This window comes from Protomyctophum parallelum (genome assembly GCF_964188405.1).
Source record: "Protomyctophum parallelum genome assembly, chromosome: 22".
Lineage (NCBI taxonomy): Eukaryota > Metazoa > Chordata > Actinopteri > Myctophiformes > Myctophidae > Protomyctophum > Protomyctophum parallelum.
Genome location: NC_139714.1, coordinates 18675039 through 18701709, shown reverse-complemented (window position 1 = coordinate 18701709; position 26671 = coordinate 18675039). Strand labels below are relative to the sequence as shown.

At 45.0% G+C, this 26671-nt stretch overlaps 1 protein-coding gene across 1 annotated transcript in view; it reads right to left on the bottom strand.

Moving 5' to 3' along the window:
- Positions 1 to 2118: 2118 nt before the first annotated feature.
- ano2b (anoctamin 2b) overlaps positions 2119 to 26671 on the bottom strand; it is a gene marked incomplete at both ends in the record, with an annotated part of 90510 nt that continues 65957 nt past the window's right edge. The window contains 5 exons of the mRNA XM_083794575.1: positions 2119 to 2544; positions 2906 to 3011; positions 11256 to 11434; positions 14338 to 14390; positions 16751 to 16903. Of these exons, the coding sequence (XP_083650701.1) occupies positions 2119 to 2544; positions 2906 to 3011; positions 11256 to 11434; positions 14338 to 14390; positions 16751 to 16903 (917 nt within the window). The remainder of the gene's footprint in view (positions 2545 to 2905; positions 3012 to 11255; positions 11435 to 14337; positions 14391 to 16750; positions 16904 to 26671) is intronic.

Genomic DNA, 26671 nt, shown 5'->3' with positions numbered 1-26671 from the left:
TACTGTACCACTGCAGCTACTGTAATTGGTACCAGTGCAACGCATACTCGTTATGGCGAGGTGGAAACCTCATATCTCCAAAACTGTTACTTTTCAGGATTCAAATTCAAATTAATTAAAAATAATCACACCCGTGTGAAGTGAGTGGCGCTCTTATTACCGTAGGTCATCATGACGTAAAATAGACACTATGGGCTCCATTTTCGTCACCGCTATAAACCCCTTATCCCTAAACTTATTTGCCTTTTCTTTTTACTATTTTGAAAAACATTTTTGAATACCGGTAGTTTAACTAACCAATCTACATTGACACGTTGTGAGATTGTAGACTGGCCATTTTAACTATTTAAAAATGTTTAGCAAAATAGTAAAAGAAAAAAAAGGCAAAGAAGTTTAGGGATAAGGGGTTTAGCGGTGACGGAGATGGAGCCTTAGCAGCCCTCAAAAAAATTGCAAGAATTGGAATTCAAAAATAGCAAAAAATATACTGTAGCGAATCAACAAGCGGGACATTCTCCATAACGGGTACTTTTAGTTTTGGTACTTCAAATATATTTTGTACTTTTACTCAAGTACATTTGGATTACGGGACTTTTACTTGTAACGGAGCATTTCTTTTCATTGCAGTATTGATACTTTTACTTAAGTAAAAGTATTTCAAACAGTTTCCACCACTGCTGTTTATACCTATACAGTAGGTAGGTAAACTGTACAGTATTGAGTATATCAGTGTAATCTCAGCATTCATTCAACTCTGAGAATCTCTCAAACGGAACCAAATGGACCTGTATAAAGGATAGCCTTTTCAGCCAACTCGGAATCCTAACTATTATTATTATTGCTCGTCTACGCTATGAAGCTTTATATAGTCTGCCTCTGAAAATCTGTACCAAAAAAAGTCTAATAATTAATAACATCATGATTCTACACAACACAGCATTATGTTCCACACCAGGGATTCTCAAAGCAGGGGGTCCTAATGGGACCCTCCGTGTTCCTCTTGAGGGGGGTCCGGTACCTTTAAAACCCATTCTGGGCCGGAACCCCTTTTGGTGTTAGCATCATGTCATGCTTTAGCTATTGAAAAATAGCAGATCTACAAGCTCATAGCGCGCCACCGAGTGGCGCGCTACGAGCTTGTAGGTCTGCTATCTTTTGAAAAAATCGAAGAACGACTGACATAGAAACATAGCTTTTTCAGAAAACTGTCAGGATGTAGAAGACATTTTTAGAATCTGATCTCAGGTCAGAATGGGTTAAAGGGTGTGCAACACCGAGACTACAGTACAAAATGTACACGGTATGCACAACGTATACATGTGTGCACCTTCAGAGTTATGGGGGTACGTTTGAGAACCACTGTTCTATAAGACCTACAGTCATACACAGAGGCTCCTTTTACACCAAAACAAGGTGGTTCTAGAACTGTTTTCCGTTCTAGATCCTTAATTGGAACCGTACGTCTGCTTTCACGGAACCAGCGGCCATTTGTTTTTTTGTTCCAGTTCCAAACCAACTTTTAGGGTTCTGATTTTCAGTGGAAACGCTCTGAACTGGTTCAATATACTGTATAGGCAGACGGGGGAAAAAAAGAACCGGACCGGGTTCAACCGGGGCGGAAAAACGGGCCCAAGATTGTCCTTCAGTCAATGCTATAGCCAAACTTAAGCTTTTATTTTGACGGTAGTGTGTGTGCTTGTGCGTGTACGTGTGCACATGTGCGTGTGCGCGTGTGTGTGTGAAGAACTGCCAGCCAGCAAAATTGGTGCTGTGGGAAACCAACACACGGGCCAACATCCATCCATCCATGAATCATGAGGACGTCGTCGTGATCGACCGTCCCACACTAACATACGCGGATGTACTGTATGCTCAACAACGACGTACGCAGCAGGCAGGCAAACGACCTGGCCAGGTGTGTGGAGGAGAACCGAACCGGGCCAGATGTGTGGAGGAGAACCGAACCGGGGGATGACGGTCTGGAAGTGACGATGGAGGGCTCCATCGTCCCGAGGACGACGAAACCTAGAGAGAGAGAGAGTGTGTGAGCGAACGGACAGACGGACGGACAGACGGACGGACGGACAGACGGACGGAGCCTCTCCGCGCGGTCACTCGTCACACCGCCGTGTGCGTGGTGTCCTTTGTTTTGATCCTCGGCGACGCTGCCGACCCGCCGCCGCCGGTCCCGCTGAACTGGCTGAAGCTGGCCGCTCGACAGCGGACCCTGGGACCGCTGTCCCCCGCCATGGGGCCCCCCTGGGAGAGCCCCGCAGAGGGCAGGGTACCGTGATGATGCCCCCCGCCCCCCTGGCCCGCCAGGGGGTCCCCTGGCTGGCAGGAGGAGGGGTCCTTGGAGGAGGAGGAGGAGGGGTGGTCCTTGTTGTTGGCGAAGAGGCTCTGGATGAGCTGGAACTTCTCCTTCTCCTCGCGTAGGAACACGTCCACCAGCAGCGTCTTCTCCCTCTTTAGCTGCTCCACGATGGTCTTCGGTACGTCGGGGATCAGCCAGGCCACCAGCATGCTGAGGAACATCACCAGGTTCTGGAGGAGGGGGGAGAGAGAGAGAGAGAGAGAGAGAGGGAGAGAGAGGGGGGGGGGGGGGGTGTGGACGGACCGAATGGATGCTGTTAAAAGTCCATGGAAGGTACTTGTGTTCCCTTTCACAATAAACTGTGAGGTACCAATGATTCAAATATAAACATGATGAAATTGAATCAAATGTGTAGTTAAGGTGTGTCTGTCTGTCTGTCTGTCTGTCTGTCTGTCTGTCTGTCTGTCTGTCTGTCTGTCTGTCTGTCTGTCTGTCTGTCTGTCTGTCTGTCTGTCTGTCTGTCTGTCTGTCTGTCTGTCTGTCTGTCTGTCTGTCTGTCTGTCTGTCTGTCTGTCGGTCTGTCTCACTCACCTGAAAGATGATGACGAAGGCCAGTCTGGCAGCCAGAACACACCAGTACTGTTTGGAGAACTGGTACGCCTCTAGAGACCACGGAGGTTCCCTATAGTCCTTATACCTGCAGAGTCACATACAGTACACTGATCATATTGACCATTTTCACTGTCAGACTATACGTTGCTGTGCATGCGTGTGTGTGTGTGTGTGTGTGTGTGTGTGTGTGTGTGTGTGTGTGTGTGTGTGTGTGTGTGTGTGTGTGTGTGTGTGTGTGTGTGTGTGTGTGTGTGTGTGTGCGCGTGTCATTGAATCATCTAAATCCAGACTGCCAAACGAACCAGTACACACAATCCCCAAAGGGATCCATTTGGGGCATTCGGGTCCGTTTTAAACCTGTAGAGTTAAATTAACACTGAGCTTTTAATTGTTTCATATGTACCGGTATTCCCATTAAAGTCAAGGCTCTAATTGATAACACCACGCACTGCTGTAGTCAAATAATAATGAAATAATGATAAATTGACAGCAGAGTAGATGGAATGAAGCCCTGGTTGACATACTGTACAGTACAGTATCATCGTCTCCCATGAGTCTAGTAAACAGTGCCTTCCGTTGCCATGAGTCATTGAACGTCCTGGTTTCTATGCCATGGAAAGACACACACACACACACACACACACACACACACACACACACACACACATCTTGCTTTTCCCAGAACATCCCAGAACATCTCTCTTCGTCTGTGCACGCACGCACGCACGCAAGCACGCACGCACGCACACAGTTAGTTTTAGTCGACTAAATATCATAAGATTTTAGTCGACTAAATCTACAGTTAATTTAGTCGACTAAAATGTATTTTGCCGGGCCTTGATGCCGTGAGTGATTTTATACTTGCTGAAACTAGCAGATTCACAACGCGTCGCAGCGCTATTTTCAGCATGCAACCAAATGTCAAATGACTTATACTGGATCTCTTGTCCACTAGTCCCTTCCTATTCCTAACATTTTAGTTTTATTTGTTGACGAAATTGTCAATATATTTTAGTCTTAGTTTTAGTCATCATAGCTTAGAAATCTCCATATATGGGCATGAAAGATGATCCCCTTGAAACTTCCCAAAGAAACTTTCGAGGCCGATTTTAGTCTGGACTGCAGGTCGTTCCATTTTAGTCTGGACTGCAGGTCGTTCCATTTTAGTCTGGACTGCAGGTCGTTCCATTTTAGTCTGGACTGCAGGTCGTTCCATTTTAGTCTGGACTGCAGGTCGTTCCATGCCGAAGGGCCAAAGAAAGCGGGATCTTCTTTTACCTCCCCTCAGATTTGAATGCTGGTACTACACACCGTATAGCCAGGCATTTGATCTGAGATTTAGACCGTTTAATAACCAAATTGAATTTGGAGGAAATGTAAGGAGGCAGATCACCAAGAAATAATGGCTTTTATAGACGACAATATACCAATGATGCCAATGAGAACCAACCAAACCGCAGCATACAGCATGCAGTGATGTGTTCTGAAACCGAATGGCGTCGAGTCCCCTTTCAATGCGATATGTCCTGGACTGACGTCTGACCGCATAAATGGGGCGACAAAAAATTTGCTAAGCTGACAAGGGGAGCCAGCAGGGCTGAAGCTATGAACCATAACAAGACTAGAGCATAAGCTCATTACATCCACTTAGATAAGCAAAAATTCTTCTCATGTAAAAATAGATTAAGAGGCCTAACTGATTTGGCATCTGATAATTCTTGACCGCTCACCAAGTACTTGAGTGACAGCGGATGATTTGAGAGAGCCAGCAAGAGATAAGGAGTGTGTGTGCGTGCGTGAGCGTGCGTGAGTGCGTGCGTGTATGGTGTCTTATTCCATGTCCATATACAGTCATGTGTGAGGAATGTTCTGTGAGAGAGTTTGCTCTCCCATCCATCCTTTCGCTCTCTCACCAATACTTGCTCTCTCTCTCTCTCTCTCTCTCTCTCTCTCTCTCCTTGCCTCATGTTAATTTCTTGTTTTTGTTTTGTCTACAAAGTTGCCATATCCATCTTCCCTTAGTCTCCGGTTTGTCTGATTTCATACTTGCACTCACGTACAAGTGCACTCTATTCTCTGTCTTTTTTTATTGGCAACAAACCGCTTGCTTCTTTGCCTTCTCTGTTTTCCAGTGGTGTAAAGTAACAAAGTGCATTTACGTATAAGTGCTGTGAGGTATTTGTACTTTACTGGAGTATTTCCCATTTCCAATACTTGTACAGTACTTCTACTCCGCTATGCAGCTCAGTGGCCTTGTGGTTAGAGTGTCCGCCCTGAGACTGGGAGGTCGGGGTTCAATCCCCGGCCGGGTCATACCAAAGACTGTAAAAATGGGACCCAGTGCCTCCCTGCTTGACACTCAGCATCAATGGGTTGGATTGGGGGTAAGTCCCTGCGACATACTAGCGTCATGTCCAGGGGGTGTACTTGTACATCAAGCTGCCTCACGCTACAGAAACAGGAGATAGGCTCCTGCCCCCTATGGGCCTCATGGCTACAGAAACAGGAGATAGGCTCCTGCCCCCTATGGGCCTCATGGCTACAGAAACAGGAGATAGGCTCCTGCCCTATGGGCTTCATGGCTACAGAAACAGGAGATAGGCTCCTGCCCCTATGGGCCTCATGGCTACAGAAACAGGAGATAGGCTCCTGCCCTATGGGCCTCATGGCTACAGAAACAGGAGATAGGCTCCTGCCCTATGGGCCTCATGGCTACAGAAACAGGAGATAGGCTCCTGCCCCTATGGGCCTCATGGCTACAGAAACAGGAGATAGGCTCCTACCCTATGGGCCTCATGGCTACAGAAACAGGAGATAGGCTCCTACCCTATGGGCCTCATGGCTACAGAAACAGGAGATATGCTCCTACCCTATGGGCCTCATGGCTCGGCAAGGCTATACTTCTACTCCGCTACATGTATCTTAGAGGTAAATATTGTAGTTTTACTCCACTACAAATTATTTGACAGCCTTATAGTTGCTTTTTACATTGTAGATTTGGATTATTACGCACGCACGCACGCACGCACGCAAGCATGCACACAGAGTTAGGCTTAAACTGCTCTCCCTGATTCACACTTTAGAAGATGTCTCTGGATAAGAGTGTCCACTAAATGCCTACATTGTAAACTGTTTATGGACAGTATTCCCTCAATCTGTGTATCCACGCTGTGTGGTCATGCTTCTATGCTAGAGTGGTGTGGCATGGATGGAAGTGTGTGAAATTTCTTGTTGCCAATATTGTGCCTCATGGGAACCAGTCACAAATTTCACAAACAAACAAGGGTCACATAATTCCCATCCTAAAACAGATGCACGCACGCACGCACCAATAACACACACACACACACACACACACACACACACACACACACACACACACACACACATCCAAATTAGTATTAGTATTATTATTATGATTGTCCGCTGGCCTTGATTCTTCCGCAGTCAAATACACTTTAGTAGTTCATTCAACTGCATGCAATGCTTTCACATTGCATCTATCCGGACCCTATCCGAGTACACTTCAATCGGTCCCGAGACTATATCGGTCCTGGGAACGGTTTGGGTGATCTGCTCCCGGGAACGATAAGCAGCATTCACACTAATAACCACTACATGGGCCTGAGTGAGTGTGCAACCGGGACCATAGTGTGAATCTGCCCTATATAGTCTCAAACCACATTCAAGATTCAAGATTCAAGATTGCTTTATTTTGTCATTTGTTTCCAACTGTAGCAGCAGAAAAAAACGAAATTACGTTTCTCCTAGTTAAAAAAGACAGCACAGGCTCATACAATAATAAATTATCAGTGCAAGACAATACTAAGTATAAATAAGTCCTAAAAACTAAAAACTACAGGGATCCATAAAAAAGATTAATAGAATAAAAACCATTTAAAAAACTGAGCATAGATCACAGTTCATGTCCTATCTGCCAGGGAGGCTAGAGTTCAGGAGCCTGATTGCCTGGGGAAAGAAGCTGCTCCGCATCCTTTCTGTCCTGGCACTGATGCTCCTGTACCGTTTCCCAGAGGGCATGAGGGCGATCAGGCTGTGAGAGGGGTGGGTGACATCCTTCGTGATACCAGTTGCTCTCCTGATGCACCTTTGCTGGTATATGTCTGCCAGGGAGGGCAGCGAGGTACCGATGATTTTGCTGGCTGTTCTCACCGTCCTGTCCAGCTTTTTCCTCTCCTCAGCCGTGCTGCTTCCATACCAGGAGGTAAAACAGTAGGTGAGAATGCTCTCAATAGTGCCTCTATAAAACATGGTCAGGGCTGGGACAGGCAGGTCGACTCTCCTCAGCTGACGGAGTGGGTAGAGACGCTGCTGGGCCTTTTTAATGATGGCAGTGGTGTTGCTGCTCGGGGCCAGGTTGTCCGTCAGCAGCACTCCCAAAAAAGTGGTGCTTTTTACCCTCTCTACGGCTGAGCCGTCGATGGTCATAGGATGGTGTTGTGGCCTGGTTCTCGTCCTGAAGTCCACAATCATTTCCTTGGTCTTTTTGTGATTTAGGGAAAGATTGTGCGCCTTGCACCAAGCTGCCAACTGTTCCACCTCCTCTCTGTAGGCAGCTTCTTCTCCCTTTGTTATGAGGCCGACCACGGTGGTGTCGTCCGCAAATTTTAGGATGTGGTTGCTTCTGAACCTGGCCTTGCAGTCGTGTGTAAGAAGAGTGAACAATAGGGGACTCAGTACGCATCCCTGAGGAGATCCTGTGTTCACTTCAATGGCTTTGGATGTTATGTTGCCTACTTTGACTGTTTGCCTCCGCTGTGTCAGGAAATCCAGGATCCAATTACAGGTAACATTGTCCACCTTCAACACCCTCAGCTTCTCCACCAGCTGCTGTGGTATGATGGTGTTGAAGGCAGAGCTGAAGTCTAGGAAAAGGATCCTGGCATAGGTGTCTGCCTTTTCCAGATGCGACAGAGTGAGGTGGAGCATGGTGGAAATAGCATCCTCTGTAGACCGGTTTGGTCTGTAAGCGAACTGGTATGGGTCCAGGTCGGCGCTGAGGCCTCCTTTAATGCGTTCCATGACCAGCCTCTCGAAGCATTTCAACATAGGCTACATGAGGCAAAAGGAAATCTGTGTTTTTAAATAATAATAATTCAAAACTAAATGTAGAAACAGACAAATGTAGGAACCCATAAAGATGTGTCCGTGACCCACACAGGTGTCCCGACCCACTGCTTTAGAACCAGTGCGATATTGAACCGATAAAGGGTCACACTTTGCTCCTGATGTTTAATTTCGGGGAGTTGGCAGCACTACACAATGCGTGCAAATAAAGGCCAGGTCAGAAACTGTACTGTAAAAATATCTGCAGCAGTTTCATGGGTTTCATGAGGGTTTCAGTAAGATGAATCAATCATTACCTGATGATTCATGTGCTGAAGTAAGATGAAGAATCAATCATTTCCTGATGTACAGTCAGAGCTTTTTCATGAGACATCAGCTCCATATGCAGTGGTGGGAAGTATCTAAGTACATTTAGTTCAGTGCTGTACTTACTAAGTAAATACAATTTTGAGGTATTTGTACTTTACTTGAGTATATCCAATTGAAAAAATTGACGCATTGTGAGCTTGTATAGATCTAATGTTTTCACAAGAGTTTTTAGACATTTGAAAACTTTAAATGGGACATGCTGCACAATGAGTACTTTTAGTACATTTTAGTACATTCAAGTACATTTTTGAATTCTGGACATTTACATACAGTACATTTCTATATAGTATTGATACTTTTACTTAAGTAAAAACTGAGTAGCCTACTGAACATATGGAGAATTGGCAACCCATGTTGTCATCTTCTGCCAAGTCAAGACCGGGTCAAGACATTCTTCTTTATCTTTTTTTTTTAAATATGTTGTGCATATCAAGATGTAGCCTAATTATTATTCATTTTACATCATGCCATTGCACAGTGTGACATCTAGTCCGAACTGGGAGCATTCACAATCAAATGGGTTCCACTGAAGTGATTTGTACTGAACTGAACCCATCCAGAGGTCAAACCTTAAAGAGCTGCTGCACTGTGCACAGAGCCACAGACGGAGAGAAACCACATGCCAAAAGGAACACGAAAAGCCCAATCGCACATGGAACGGTGCCGCGAGAGGAAACGGCCTATCGGAAAACACTTCCTGGCCACGTATTGCAGCCTATCACGTCCCTCCGCTGGCCTTCCACTCGTCTATAGTCTCGAGACGACGGCCAAGTTTCTGTCGGCTCGGAGATTGAGCGCCGCGCGACATGAAACAGTCGTCCCAGCGACCGCACGACCGCTTTACGAGCTTCTCACGTTGTAAAACGCTCCGCGTTCATTTGACGATTTCAATTGTGCAGACACGGCGAACACTATAGTCTCAGCCTAACACCTGAGCTCATTAAATAAAAGACCGTCAAAAGAGAGAGAAAAAAGACGGGATGGATGAATGGTGCTTCCCTTGAATACACCCTCTCATTTCTCTCTCTCTCTCTCTCTCTCTCTCTCTCTCTCTCTCTCACACACACACACACACACACACACACACACACACACACACACACTTGAAATGTTTATTTATGTCCACATAATGAGAAGTACAGGAATACCTTGTACAAAGGACATAAACACTGCCAGTGCAGTTTGACAATAGGAGCAGCCAGTTACAACGTGCATGGACGGCAAAGCATCGTTACATACAGTACAACTGACATGTCGGACACGGACAGACGGACGGACAAGACAGACAGACAGACAGACAGACAGACAGACAGACAGACAGACAGACAGACAGACAGACAGACAGACAGACAGACAGACAGACAGACAGACAGACAGACAGACAGACAGACAGACAGACAGACAGACACAATCCAAATCTACAAAGTAACTAGTAACTCAAGTTTTCAAATAAACGTATAAAAGCCTCTGAGATGTAGTGGAGTAGAAGTGAAAAATACTGGAAATTGGAAATACTCAAGTAAGTAAATGTACTTATAGATACATGGCAACGAGGAAGGACCGAGGAAGGAGCCTATAGGCCAACCGTAGGCAGTGGTGGAAATGTACTTAAATGTACTCTAAATGTACATAGTTACTTTCCACCACTGACCGTAGGCGCCGGGGAGCGTCCTCCGTGACCTTTTGCCCTTTGCAAACCGCTTTATTGACGTTACGACAGAGTCGCTCGCCTCTCGCTGGTATGTGAAGGAAAAGCACTAAATACTTTGTGGAGATACAGACAGTGGTGCAGTGTTTGAACGCAGGGGGCCTGGCTAAGGAGAAACACTCTGTATATGTGCTTTCCGTGCGTGCGTGCGTGCATGCGTGAGTGAGTGCGTGCCTGCGTGAGTGCGTACGTGCGTGCGTGCGTGCGTGCATGCATGAGTGAGTGCGTGCCTGCGTGAGTGCGTACGTGCGTGCGTGCGTGTGTGTGATGAGGTGATTGAGTGAGAGATAAGAAGCCATAATATAACGTTGCATGTATTTGATGTATTACTACTAGGGATGCAACGATATAGTAACTGTAATTTTAATGAAATGAGTTTTCTTCGACGGGTGGCTGGCATCTCCCTTAGAGATAGGGTGAGAAGTTCAGTCACATGAGAGAGACGAGTAGAGTCGCTGCTTCTTTGCCTGGAAAGGAGCCAGCTGAGGTGGTTCAGTGCAGGAATCTGGTTAGGATGCCTCTCGGGCGTCTACCTAGGGAGGTCCTCGAGGCACGTCCCACTGGGAGAAGACCCCGGGGCAGACCAAGGACCACGTCCCACTGGGAGGAGACCCCCGGGGCAGACCAAGGACCACGTCCCACTGGGAGGAGACCCCCGGGGCAGACCAAGGATCACGTCCCACTGGGAGGAGACCCCCGGGGCTGACCAAGGATCACGTCCCACTGGGAGGAGACCCCCGGGGCAGACCAAGGACCACGTCCCACTGTGAGGAGACCCCAGGGCAGACCAAGGATCACGTCCCACTGGGAGGAGACCCCCGGGGGAGACCAAGGACCACGTCCCACTGGGAGGAGACCCCCCGGGGGAGACCAAGGCGCAGTTGGAGGAAACACGACTCACTGGCCTTGGAACGCCTTGGAATCCCCCAGGAGGAAGTCACTAATGTTGCTCTGTGATGTCACCGGGCTGGTAGGAGTGATGTCATACCTGCAGACTGTGATGTCACCGGGCTGGTAGGAGTGATGTCATACCTGCAGACTGTGATGTCACCGGGCTGGTAGGAGTGATGTCATACCTGCAGACTGTGATGTCACCGGGCTGGTAGGAGTGATGTCATACCTGCAGACTGTGATGTCACCGGGCTGGTAGGAGTGATGTCATACCTGCAGACTGTGATGTCACCGGGCTGGTAGGAGTGCGGCACGGTGCCCGGCTTGAAGTTGGACACGTTGAAGTAGGAGAGGGTGTGGTCGATGAACCCGTGCATGCTGCCACTCTCACTGTACATGTACTGGTACACCAGCCGTGGGATGAAGTCTGACGTGAAGGAGATCACAAAGGCCTGGGGGAGAGGGAGAGAGAGAGAGAGAGAGAGAGACACTGACTGTACATGTTCTGATACACCAGCCGTGGGATGAAGTCTGACGTGAAGGAGATCACAAAGGCCTGGGGGAGAGGGAGAGAGAGAGAGAGAGAGAGACACTGACTGTACATGTTCTGATACACCAGCCGTGGGATGAAGTCTGACGTGAAGGAGATCACAAAGGCCTGGGAGAGTAGCCTGGTTAATAAGCCAGACCGAATCAGCCGTTGGCAAAAATAAATTGCCTGCCGGCGGATTTCGGTCTGGAGAGGCTCAATTGTACGCCCATTTCCTACAACAGAGAAATGGGGCGGCCAATCGGGACACGGTATGCAATATGGGCGGGCTTTGGTACAGTGACTTTCAATGCTTGAGACCTTTGACTGACAGTAGCTCTGACCAATTGCGTCAAAGAGAAAATGTTTCCCTGGAAATGAAATCCAAGCTGAGCCTCCCCAGACTAATATCCCGCGGTCCGTGCGATATTAGTCTGGTTTATTAACCAGGCTACTGGGAGAGAGAGAGAGAGAGAGAGAGAGAGAGAGAGAGAGACACTGACTGTACATGTACTGATACACCAGCCGTGGGATGAAGTCTGACGTGAAGGAGATCACAAAGGCCTGGGGGAGAGGGAGAGAGAGAGAGAGAGAGAGAGACACTGACTGTACATGTACTGATACACCAGCCGTGGGATGAAGTCTGACGTGAAGGAGATGACACCTGGGAGAGAGAGAGAGAGAGAGAGAGAGAGAGAGAGAGAGAGAGAGAGAGAGAGAGAGAGACACTGACTGTACATGTACTGATACACCAGCCAGACTGTGAGGAAACGCTAATGTTACTGCTGCCGAATTTACAGCAGTGGTGGAAAAAGTACTCAATTGTTTTACTTAAGTAAAAGTAACCAATATTGCAATTTAGAACAACTTCGTTAAGTATCAGCATCAAAATGTACTTAAAGTACTAAAAGTAAAAGTGCTCATTGTGCAGAAGTTCAAAATGTGCAGAAAATCTATTGAAAATAGCAGATCTACAAGTCGCATTGTGACACATTGTGAGCTTGTAGATCGGCTATTTTCAAATGGCCGAAATGTATAGGGTTTAAGTGCTTAGTGTTTTCTAATCATCGCCAAAGTAACTACGTATAGTAAAGTTTTCAAATAATTGTAGAAAAGTTAAAATGTTGGCTCTGAGATGTAGTGGAGTAGAAGTAAAAGTATTGGAAATTAGAAATACTCAAGTAAAGTACAAATACCTCAAAATTGTACTTAAGTGCAGTACTTAAGTAAAAGTACTTCCACCACTGCAAATTTAGTTACATTTTCGCTAGAAACAGACCGCATCAAATATGGCTGACTGACTGTCGCAAACGATACAGTATAGACCTCCGCGACAATATCGCCAAGACAGTTTGTTTATTTTTTTACCATTATTCTCACTTTATATGAGATGATTCTCCATAGAGGAAACTCTGCAAACTCCTTTGAAACAGGCGAGGAGGACTTCGGCGCTCACACTATAGTTTACTAGCGGGGCGGCATAGGTCAGGATATTAGACAAATCGTTCATTTTATGATAAAAGCGCCAAATTTGGCAGAAATGTATACAGTATGTCCTTCTTTGGTGTTTCAGACATCCTTCTTCTGCTTTGGTGTATCATCAGACATCCCATCCCATCACTCAGAAGGTCACCACACATTAGAGCGCAAGCTCACACGCAGATTCATGGACTTTATGATAAATTACATCAATGTTTGTCATGGATTATCTGGAAGACCGCACACGCATGTACACGCAGGAATGCACTTGCATGCGCACACACACACACACACACACACACACACACACACACATGCATACAGTACACATTGCACGCACGCGTATGGACACTATATGAAGAGGAACTCAACGGACGGACACACACACACACACACACACACACACACACACACACACACACACACACACACACACACACACACACACACACACACGCACGCACACACACACACAGAGAGTCACACACACAAACAGACGGTATGGACCCAATGAAAGGAGGATTATATGCTCAACAGTGTATCAACAGTTCCCGGAGCTATGAGGGTGAGCTGTTCCCTGGGGTGTTGTTTGACCTTTGACCTGTACTACAGTATCTCTGCCTCTATCATCTCCCAGGCGGCGTCAGTGATGATCAGCGTTGTTGTTGTTATAGATTTACTTTTTCTCTCCTTGCTTTATTGCTGTTATCGGCTCCTATAGCAGCAACGTAACAAGTTCCCAAACGTTTTCATGCCAAGGACCACCAAATTGACACTAATTAGCCCCGCAGACCCCCCCCCCCCCCATTTGAAAGGATATGCCAGGGACCCCCCATAAGAGAAGATTGTTTACACTCTAGCAGTGATTTTCAACCCGTGTAGTTTCAAGGACCCCCAGTTTGACATGCATTAGTCTACGGACCCCCATTTAATGGCATCTCCGGGAACCCCAATTTATATTGTAAAATCAATGTTAGAGTCCATTTGTACACTCTCAGAGTTGCAGACCCATAAGGGTCCATTTGGTTCCTATAACTATCATTTAGCTGGGGGACCCTCTGGAACTCCCTAAAGGACCCCTGGGGGTCCCCGGACCCCACTCTGGGAACCACTGCTCTAATGAACACAGAGGTGCGGGGTGGTAACTGCTGTGCTTCCACCAGTGATGGAAAAACTACTCAAATGTTTTTGTCTTTTTGACCCATTGTGAGATTTTGAAGATACCCAGAGCCAATTTATCCTAACCCAATAATCTCCTGTAAAGCCCAGAGAGGACACATTGATTGAACACCAGCACATAGTTACTGTACATTACACAGAGATACATTACAGAGAAAACACACTTACATTAATAATGACAGAGAATTTCCCCATTCCGCTCAGTATGTTGTACCATATACCTAGAAGGGGAGAGAGAGAGAGAGAGAGAGAGAGAGAGAGAGAGAGAGAGAGAGAGAGAGAGAGAGAGAGAGATTGTTACATAATTGCCTAATCGCAATTATTTGAGATATTTGCATTTGTTGAACTGCAGCATCACTCCCAATCTTCCGCCGTAGTCTGAAAACCCACCTTTTCAGACTCCATCATGGCCCATAGCACTTACCCTACCCCCTTAGATAGCATTTCTGTAGACTTAGATAGCATTTGATACAGACTTATAGCATGTTATGTAGACAGCACTATAATTGCATTGTATGTAGTCATAGCACGTCATAGTACATATGTATAGCATAGTAGTATAGATGTATACAGTAGTTTATAAATTATGTATAGCTTCATTATATAGACTAGTCCTTTGTGAGATATTTGCCCGTGAAGGGTACTGCGCCCGGGTGCGTTTGTAATTGACTAATAAATAAATTAATAATCATTAATGTGTAAAATTTAAAAAAGTGCTTCGTTACGCCCTCCATATGCATATGGTCAATGCCTGTGTGAAAAGTGGGACTGATTGGTGCAGGCAGTAAGGAGTTACGGCACTGTTTCTGACAGACAGACACACACACACACGGACACACACTCAGGCCTCTTTTAGACGGCGACCATCTCCATATAACACGTCAAAGTCCCGTTGCGTTCTCATTTTTTCTTACCCTTTACACGAGAACGCACACGTTATGATATGATGTGCTATTATGCTATACTGTCGCTAGGTGGCGATAACGGGCTGCCAAATAGACAGGTCACCCATGTACAAGAAGAAGAAACCTTCACGCAAGCCTGCGCAACACGGCTCTGGGCGCGCCACGGGATGGTATATATTTTATAATACATTAGGCTACATAAACGCTGCTGCCGCGGCTGCCGTCTATCACAAGGCTTTTTATTTACATCATGGTTTTACATTCAACATCGCTGATGAGCAGCACTTTGTAGGCGAGGAGGGAGGCTTGTTCAGGAACTCCATTATATCATAATGATATGGCTCTGCATCAATGTAATAAACATATGCGCTGTGAGCCAACATGAGCCATGATGTCATACGTTTTGCGGATTCACCGTTTTGCCTGTTTATATGGAGACCATAGGAAACGGTGTTCTGAATGATTTCCACTCTGGGAGGCGGTTTCACTTCGATGCGTTTTCACCTCCTGAGAACACCGTTCTCGTCTAAATGACAGCGCTAAACGGTACTTTATTTTGCCGTTTTTTATGAACACCATCCTCGTGTAAATAGCACCTCAGACATTGTTAGAATTATAGTATGATGATAGTATGATGATGATATTCCACTGTTACTTTCTTAGCTTACGCATGTTTCTTGATAAATGTTTTTATGTGATCCATTCTATTCCCATGCTTTTTTTGTTCTTGCTTAATGTAAGTTGCTCTGGATTAAGAGCGTCTGCTAAATGCCTAAATTGTAAATTGTAAATTGTTGAAATGTTGAAAAATGTGTATACATTTTCAAACACTTGCAGAGCAACTACGTCCGCTATTTCGTACATGTATTTCAAAGTATAACTTTATAGTGAGACAGTGATTTAGACTAGAGGTTAGGTTTACGTGGTCATGCCTGACTCATAGGCCTACTCGGTTACAAGCTGGTGTCGTGCTCTCAAAATAGCTGATCTACAAGCTCACAATGCTGTAACAGTGAGCTATTTAGCCTATTTTCGGCTTTTAGTTTAGGGTTGAAAATGGTAAAACATTTTTAAAAATTCCATTCATATAAAGTCACTGTCATAAATGTTTATGTCCTCACAAGAATAACACATCATACTAATAAGTGTATGTGTGTGTGTGTGTGTGTGTGTGTGTGTGTGTGTGTGTGTGTGTGTGTGTGTGTGTGCGTGCCAGTGTTGTTTTTGGCAGCAAATTTCTATTTTAGTTTTAGTCATAGTCTCTTGAATATTTTTCACTTTGTTTTAGTCACATTTTTGTCACCTGGAATGTATTAGTGTTAGTCTAGTTTTAGTCGACTAAATCTACAGGTGCTTTAGTCGACTAAAATGTATTTTGGCGGGCCTTGTTGCCGTCATAATGACTTATTTTACACTTGCTGAACATAGCCGATCTACAAGCTCACAACGCGTCGCGCTGAGCTTGTAGATCTGCTATTTTCAGCATGCAACCAAGTGTAAAATGACTTATACTGGATCTGTTGTCCACTAGTCCCTTCCTAACATTTTAGTCAGTATATTTAGTCTTAGTTTTAGTCACAATAGCATAGTTTTACGTGCGTGCGTGCGTGCGTGCGTGTGTGCGTTGCGTGTGTGCGTCGCGTGCGTGTCTTCCCGCCAGGTGATCCCGCCCGTACCGATATCTTTGGCCCGGACGGCCACGGGCCGCCGCAGCTCCGTGACGAACTTCTTGGCGTCCAGGCGTATCTCGATGACGTTGTTGAGCAGAGCGAACAGCGGAGCCAGCGGGAAGGAGGCCACGAAGAGAGACACGAAACCAAACTGGATGACTAGAGAAATGGGAGGGGAAAAAAAAGTACAATTTGGATCAGAGAAACTGCATGGCGGCCCGCCTGGGGCCACATGCGGCCCCCCACTACCACTTAAAACCCATTTTGGGGCGGGAACCCCCTTTTGGTGTTATGCTTTAGCTATTGAAAAATAGCAGATCTACAAGCTCATAGCACGCCACCGAGTGGCTTGGAGGTCTGCTATTTTTTGAAAAACGACTGACATAGAAACATAGCTTTTTCAGAAAACTGTCAGGATGTATTTAGAATCTGATCTCAGGTCAAAATGGGGTTAAGGTTAATATCAGAATACTGATTTTCCAAACATGAGGCGCTTCAGTCTATACAGACTGTAGCTTAATGACAGGTATTAAAATGTCACTGTTTTTTATTGTCCAATGTATTTGTATTTAGTTCATAAAGTTCATTTGATATAACATTAAAAAGGTTACTTTTCAGGATTCCAATTCAAACATGGCAAAAAACTTTTCAGGATTTCAATTCAAATATAACAAAAAATAGCTGATCTACAAGTTCAAAACGCGCCGCAGTGCGGCGTGTTTTGAGCTTGTAGATCGGCTATTCTTTTGACACAACAGAGTATGCATCCTCTGGAGTGAGTGTATAGTGTCCATCTCCGTGGTCAAAGTTGCCCACCCCTGATTTAGATGTAGTGGTGTGGAAGTATAACGTATACAAAAACAGGAAATGTCGGTACTCAAGTAAAGTTGAAATGCACATGCGCATACAGTACATAGCCTACAGCAGGGGTTCTCAACCTGTGGGTCGCCAAATTATTTTGGGGGGTCCCCAAATTATAAAAAAAATAATATATATATATATAGATTTTTCTTTTTTGCAACTGAATGGCTGGAAAATGGAAATGAAGAGTTTACATAATGTACACATAGTACACATAGTACGTACATACTCCTTCCCTAATGATTATATCTGGTTTCAGTATTTATTAATGGTGTATTGTCTCTAGTATTAAGGTTATTGTAGCAGTCAATTTATATTGGGGGTCGGGAGGGGGCGGGGCGGGGGTCCCGAGACATTGCCAAAGCATTTCCGGGGGTCCCCGCGGCCAAAAACGTTGAGAACCCCTGGCCTACAGTACATGACAAACTGGAGAACTGATATGGCATTTGTTTTCAACCAGTGACTTCCTCTGCATTGTCTAGAGTGACATGTTCCCCGGAAAACAATTTACCCAGAGCCAATTTATCCTATGGTCCAAAAAAAAAACCAAGAATCTTACGCAACCAAGTTCAGCGTGTCCACGAACACACATGTCTCTTTCATCTCCCTGTCCATGTACACACACACACATTCCCGTGCTGACACCGTGAAGATTTCACCGATGATGTCACCGATGTCATGGCTGATCTCACTTATCAGGGAAGTATAATATATATATATATATAATATAGGAAGGAAGGAGTATGCTCTCCAATGAGCTAGGATGGTTAAATGAGGCCCATTTGGTCGTCTGAGCGTTGTTTGTTTGAGCCTTAAAGCACAGAGGCAAAACAGCCAGTCCGCTCTGAATGGAGCCCTCTGTTCCCGCTCAGTTATAGATAAGACTTCCAGAAGCTCTTAATCTATGAGAGTACTCTTCACATCACAGCACGGTGATGTCTCTACTGTATGTGGACTGTGGGCTCTATTTTCGGTCCATGCTAACATGGTGCTCCATGTGACACTGTGTACAGTATAAGTGCAGGAGAATTGACTTAAAGGTTCAAGCATATACTACAGTATTAACACACACATAAATTATACACAGTAAATGCCACTGGGCACATCCAGTAGTAGTACAGAATATTTTTCTGAGCGGTTATGAAAACACTGTAGCGCTGTACGACGACGGCCGCAGTTATTGTGACAAGACGCTGCACTCACTGCGCTGCGGCTTCCTGAGAACTAAACGGCCGCGGGGGAGACGTCTGTGTAGTTATTAACGTCCCAACTAAAGGTCACGGGGGGCCATAACTCATGACCCTTGAATAACCCATTCTGACCCGAGATCAGATTCTAAAAATGTCTTCTACGTCCCGACAGTTTTCTGAAAAAGCTATGTTTCTATGTCAGTCATTCTTCGATAAAAAAAAAAAGTAGCAGACCTACAAGCTCGAGTGGCGCGCTATGAGCTTGTAGATCTGCTATTTTTCAATAGCTAAAGCATAGCATGATGCTAACACCAAAAGGGGTTCCCGGCCAAAATGGGATAACTACTGTTCTGCTATAAACATTATTGGACCATCATCCCTCGGGGCGCATATCTTTATACTGTACGACTGGACTCACTATACTACTAGCGCCAGAAATATATTCTACGTACAGTCAGTACACCGGAGAGGAGACGCACGATTCCCACGTTTCATCTGTGAGTGTGATTTGTGATGTGGAACTGCGGGAGACGGAGACTGACTCCAGGCCCCCCCACACATCATCAGACACGCCGCGGACGCAGCGGGCGTCATGGCCTTATAACGACGCAGACAGGACTATAAGCTGTGAAGTGAATTTATTAAGAGGCACTGTAGGGATGGTCCCTGGGGGTCAGAGTTACTCTTAACACGATAGATGCCGGGGGCGGGGATCAACACTGACCTCGGTTTCAAGGGCGAATTCTCCATCTTATATATTTCATCTTATATATTTATTTTGGATAATGGATAATGGATTGGGCTTCTTAAGTGCTTTGCGAATGCTGTGATGATCGCTCTCACAGGGAGTGAAGATGAACGGATCTTGGATTGTGCATTCGTCTATCATAGCTCACACTTCCGCAGACCACAATCCACAAAAAAAGCACATTGCACAACGAGGAAATAGAGTGAATATGATATGAATGAATGAGTCATTCTGAGAGTATAGGCATCATGCCAGCAGAGTGTGTGGTGTGTGTGTGTGTGTGTGTGTGCGTATGTGTGTGCGTGCGTGCGTGGGGGACTTAAGTCTGACTTCTATTTCACCGTACCACAGTGGTGTCGCGTGGCGAAGGTGTAACCAATCCACAAACTCACGAGCTCTGTGCGTCCTGCTTCTTGATCAGCTATTTTTGGGGACAAAATGGACATTAACCCATTTTGGGCGGGAACCCCTGTTGGTGTTTTAAGCATTATGTTATACTTTAGCTATTGAAAAATAGCAGATCTACAATCCGAACGAAAAATCGTTAAAATGTGGCGCAAATCATTGAATATATATTTCAGAGCGAACATTTTTAACTAAAATATTTGCTTTTCGGGGGTCCCTGGAACTACATATTTAGAGATGTGGGTCTATGGCCCAATAGAGATTATTCTGGGGGTCCTTGACATGAAAAAGGTTGAGCACCACTGACATAGAAACATGGGTTTTTCAGAATTTTTTTTGGATTTAGAAGCCTTTTTTTAATCGACCTCAGTCCAAAATGGGTTAATGACACGCCCAGAATAGAACGGGGACGCCAGGTTGGAAGTCGTTAATTGGTAAACATAATTTACGCGGGTGAAAAGAGGACGCATTATAATTAATTAACGCAAAGCGTCTCTTCTCGGCGTGTTAAATAATGAACTCTAGAGTTTCTCATAAAAATGTAAATAGATTTTTAGGTAAAAATAAGCAAGTGTGCGATAAGAATATACACAGGAAAGTAAAAATACACTTGCTGTAATTGCTTAATTAACAGCTTAATTGGATAACATAATTTACGTGGGTGAACACAGGACACCATTTCCTGTTTGTAATTGTTTATAATTGTTTGCTATTTCAATAATGTGTGTGTTTCTGTGTGTGTGTGTGTGTGTGTGTGTGTGTGTGTGTGCGCGCGCGCGTGTGTGCGTGTGTGTGTGTGTGTGCACGTGTGTGCGTGTGTGCGCGAGTGTGCGCGCGCGTGTGCCGTGTGCGTGCGTGCGTGGGTACATGCATGTGTGTGTGGCTGCATGCGTGCTAATATAGAAAAACTCTATATTACACTTTCTGATGGCTGGTGGAAGCACGCATTCCATAAATGCTATTGGATGAATGCTCCAACTACAGTAGCGTCCTCAGTGCATTCCTACTGACCAACGATGGAGATTACAAAATTAATCGTATAATTTGGTTGCACTGCAGACAGTGAAAAAAAAACTATGACGAATTTCACGGACCAAAACTAAATAAAAACTACTAGACTAAAAATGTTAGGGAGGAACTATAGTGACAACAGAACCTAAAATGATCTAATCTCCACTGTAGTCCCACTATAGTGGACATTTAGTTTTGTTGCGCTCTGAATAGCAGACCACTCGGTGGCGCGCTATGAGGTTTTGGAGATATGGCTTGCAGAAAACAGCGAGTTGAGAAAACAAGCTTAAAAGGTTCACTTCTGGGCCCGGACGGTTAGCTCAACCGTCTGGGCACCTAGGCTGCCAAGCCAGCCGGACGGCGTGCCACGGGTTCGACTCCCGAGCCCGACGGCCTTTGCCGCGTGTCTTTCCCCATCTCTCTCCCCCTTTCCTGTCAAATTACTGTACCCTATCAATAAAGGCCAAAAAATATTGAAAAAAAAAAAGAAAAAGTTCAGTTCTGTGGACTCTAACATTACACCTGGCTACATGTTTAAGCAGCAATTTCAGACGTGCAGTATGTGAAGAGTCTTTTCTCCTGGAAAAGCTGGAATTTGCGTGATGGCAGGCTCTCAGTCAAATCTGGTCACATATACTCAAGGGGTTATTATGCTGCTTGTGGGTGTATTCAGAATCCAAATGACTTTGTGCGGCTGTGGCTCAGTGGCTTGGGCAAGACACTGAACCCTACGTTGCCTCCAATGAATCTGAATGTGGGAAGTGAGGACGCTGGCGTCGACTGTTCGCCGCTTCACCTCCCAATGTATGAATGAATGAACCATTTGTAAAGCGCTTTGAGCACTTGGAAAAGCGCTATAAAAATGCAATTCATTATTAAAGAACTTTAACCCATGCGTGTGGGCTTTCAAAGGATGTGTCACAGAGGCAGCAGATGACAGCACAGAGAGAGGTGAAGACAGTGACATGATGAAATAATATTCCGGTACAGTACACTACAGTAGAGTACAGTATAGGTGTTGCTATGTCATGTAGAGTTGTTTATGAGAAGTCCATTAGAATGACAAGAAAACTGCTGAGCGAGACAGTCCTAATAAAAGCATCATAATAATGAACTCTGAGCTTCTCATAAAACTGTAAATAGACCCAATAGATTTGTTTTTAGGTCAAATAAGAAAATGTGTGATGGGAATATAACACAAGTAAAAATACACTTGCTTAATTACTAAATTAACAGCTTAATTGGATAACGTCATTTGTCAATTTCCATAATATGGTCTCCTCTTTGTGTGTCGCGGGCGCCAAAACTAATGAGGCTAAGAATCTCTCCCAGTTCTTCTTAAAGGAACTTCCCATGTCTTCCCGTTTATGAGAACATGCATGCAGGACGTCATGTGTTCATGTGGTATGAGTTAATGGGTCACGCTGATATAGTGTGTTTTTGTGTGTGTGTGTGTGAGAGAGAGAGAGAGAGAGAGAGAGAGAGAGAGAGAGAGAGAGCATGCGTTGTGGAGTGTTGTGACACAGACAATGTCACAGCAGCAGCGTGATTATGAATCCCACCAACGTTCTATAGGCTATAGACCCGCCTTACCATGTGTCTGATTGGCTCCCGGACCCTCGGCCATACATTATTATCCCTGTACTGTAATGTATTTGCGTTTAACCCATTTAGACCTGACTTCGACATTTAGAAAATGTCTTCTAAATCATGACAGTTTTCTGAAAACCCTATGTTTCTATATCAGTGGCAATCAATATTTCATGTCAAGGACCCCAGAAACTATAGCATGACAACTCTACATGACATACAGTAGTGACAAGTTACGGAACGTGTGCGAATGTTTGAGTCCGCGTGTCCAGACTCCAGACATGTTCATATGTGACCAGTGCCAGTGATTTAATATACAAGGGGGCCATGGTCATTTTTCAGTTCTTTACATATTATGAAACTGCACACTGTAACCTTTCATATGATGTATTGCTAAATTGGGGGAAAATGAAGAAGATATGACCATTTGAAACTTGTTGAATTGGAAACCTGAAAGTAAAGAATTAGCCCATCTAAGATTTCAGCAGTGATCTATGACTTTAGGGGGCGCTGTTTTCCCTTCATTCCTCCATTATTCAACCAGCAGTGTTGCCATGTCTGCTTATTATACTTATTTGGCCTTGTTTCTAAAGAAAAATAATGCATAGGCCTACTGTACCAATTTTATAATAATTTATAACCTGTTACTAAAAATGTATTTGACAAAAATAAAGTGTAGTTGATTGAGTGTAGTTTGGGCTTGTTTTTAAAGTGTAGTTGATTATGGAGAGTTGGTAACCAAGTGGACCCTTATTAGATCAGGCCTATTTTCGCTTATTTTGGGCTTGTTTTCATATACCGGGTTGCTTATTTCTCAGAACCTGGCAACCCCGCGATAGCTTTTTAGCTACGTTTAGCATTATATTGATATCAATCATGTAGCTAGAACAAGTACATATCGCGCTATATTACATATCGATGTGATCTGCGTTATTATGACCTTAATTTTCATGGCAGGTACATTCCAAAGTAACTAATAATAGCCACGTTATGGTGACATAATGTTACAATGTTTACATTGTATTCTTCTTCTGCTATTGGAAACAGGAAGCCATTTCAACATGTTCCATTGTTCTGATTCACCAGTGCCCCCATCTGGAACATTAGCTTTAGGCGGACCGAAAATAAACACACTTTTTACAAAATACGATGGTTAATACTTCTTTCTCTGCTATTTCTGTTAGCCAGTTAGTAAAAGACTAGTATTATCTTCAAAAACGATTGTGTACAAAAAAGCGGATTTTAGCGGAATTTGCATACTTTGAAAGGAAAGCTGATTTTCTGATTAGCATTGGTTAGCATTGCTTAACCCAATTGTTAAAACATTAGACATAGTGACATTGTTTAAGCAATTGCAACGACTTAATGACACTAAAACGACTTTCTGATGGAATAAAAACATTCTTTAACATTCCAACTGTGTTAATGTGGCTAAAAACGAAAACCACCAAAAAAAGAAATGAATTGTATTTTCATCTATAACTGTATATCAACTGTGCCGACTTGTGGTTGAAATCACTGGACTGGGACACATATGTACAGTTAAAAAAAAGGTTTGTGTAAATGGACCAGTCCTTGTTTAAATGGACCAGTCCAACAGTTCAACAGGGAGACGCCCGAGAGGCATCCTAACCAGATGCCCGAACCACCTAAGCTGGCTCCTTTCCAAGCGAAGAAGCAGCGACTCTATACTCAGAGTCTCTGGCACGTGATTTAACTTCTCACCCCATCTCTATAAGGGAGATGTCAGCCACCCGTCAAAGAAAACTAATTTCGTCCGCTTGTATCCGCGACCTTATTCTGTTGGTCATGACCCACACACACACTTCATGACCTTATAGGTGAGAGTACAGGAATGAAGATTGCTCGGTAAACAGAGAGCTTTGCCTTCTGGCTCAGCTCTCTTTTCGTCACGACAGTGACGGTACAGTGACTGCAATATCGTATTGATACTTCTACTTAAGGTAAAAACACGCCAGTACTTTTTCCACCACTGCATGACACAATGTTATGTGGATCATGTCAATGACATAATCCACCAGATTCCTTAGCGGGGGAGGGAGGGACTGAGGGAGGGGGGGGGATCCCTTTCTATGTAATCCATTGTTTCCTATACCTCACAACACCAGTGCAGGAGAGGAGAGGAGAGGAGAGGAGGGGAGAGGAGAGGAGAGGAGAGGAGAGGAGAGGGGAGGGGAGGGGAGGGGAGGGGAGGGGAGGGGAGAGGGGAGGGGAGGGGAGGGGAGGGGAGGAGAGGAGAGGAGAGGAGAGGAGAGGAGAGGAGAGGAGAGGAGAGGAGAGGAGAGGAGAGGAGAGGAGAGGAGAGGAGAGGAGAGGAGAGGAGAGGAGAGGAGAGGAGAGGAGAGGAGAGGAGAGGAACTGAGCAGTGCAACTCAAGCCCTGTGAGAACGGGGTTTTGACTGACAGGCTCATCTCCGGACGCCACCCGAAAAGAGGGGGGGGGAGGGGCGATCGCCAGAGGGTAAGCTTAGAATAACCTCGGTAACACACCTGACCGCCGTGCATGCTTCAGGTTGGAGGGGGGGGGGGGGGGGGGGGGGCACGGACACAAACAGATACACAAACTGACACACACACATACGTACAGAGCAGTGGTTCCCAAACGTTTTCATGTCTTAAATGCAAGTCCAAACTAGCCAAGTGCAAGCGATTCGACAGTGATCTCCAAACCAAACTGCACAACCTAAAAGCCCAGTGTAACAAGCTAAGAAACGGTGTAATTGCCATGACCAAATCAGCCAAATGTAACTTTATCAATGATAAAGCCGAGGAAATCAAAAACAACTAGGCTGTGGTCGGAAACTAAAAACCAGGTTTACTAACATAAACATCAAATCGAATAACACCCTCTCATCACTGACAAACTCGATGTAGCCAACCACTTGAACATCTTCTTTACAAACATTGCAACAAAGCTGGTTAGCAAACTGCCCTCCCACTCTGGGCGTTTTGGTGTAGAGCACATCAAAGCCTTCTACAAAAACCTTGGTGTTTGTAAAGATGATTTTAAAATGGCAATGGTAACAACCGAGGAGGTACTTAAAAAACTGAGTGCCCTCCAACCCCACAAGGCCACTGGCCATGACAATATTCCCTCCAAATTTCTCAGAGACTCAGCCTTTTCCATAGCTCCAGTCATCACCCACATAGTTAACCTCTCCATCAAACAGGGACAGGTCCCCCAAGATTTTAAACTGGCCAAAGTAACCCCCTTGTACAAAAAAGGGAGTAAATTAGAACCCGGCAACTACCGCCCTATTTCTATTCTAAGCTCCATCTCGAAAGTGATGGAAAAAATAGTCTATGAACAGGTTGAAAAGTATCTTGCCACTAATAAATTGCTGTACGAGTTCCAATCTGGTTTCAGAACATCCCACTCCACTGACACATGCCTCCTCTATTTGAGCGATCACATCAAACACGAGGTGGATGCTGGAAAATACTGCGGCATGGTCATGCTGGACTTCCAAAAGGCTTTTGACACCGTGAACCACTCCATACTGGTTAACAAGCTTAAAGCTATTGGTTTTGATAGCACATCAGTGAGCTGGATGCAATCCTACCTGGAGGGGAGAGAACAGATGGTGGAGGTGAACGGAACACTGTCCCCTCCCCTCCCAGTGAGCTGTGGCGTCCCACAAGGAAGCATACTAGGGCCTTTACTGTTCCTAATTTATGTTAACGACATGACTTCAGCTTGTGACTGCAACTTGTTCCTGTTCGCAGATGACTCAGCACTGCTGGTCTCGGACAGGAACAAACTGCAGGTTGAAAAGACCCTCAGCTCTGAACTCGGTAGAATCTGCACCTGGCTCGCTGATAACAAACTATCCTTACACCTGGGAAAAACTGAATCCATCCTCTTCGGATCAAATAGTAAACTCAGCAAGGCAGATGGCTTCTTGGTTAGAGTGGGTGACAATATTATCACACGAAAAGATCAAATTACCTACCTAGGTTCCATCCTGGAGGCCAATCTTTCCGGTGATAAAATGGCCACCAATGTAATAAAAAAAGTCAATCAAAGAACAAGATTCCTTTACAGGATCTCCTCACTGGTCAGCAAAAACACCTTGAAGACCTTAACAGGAGCCCTCGTAC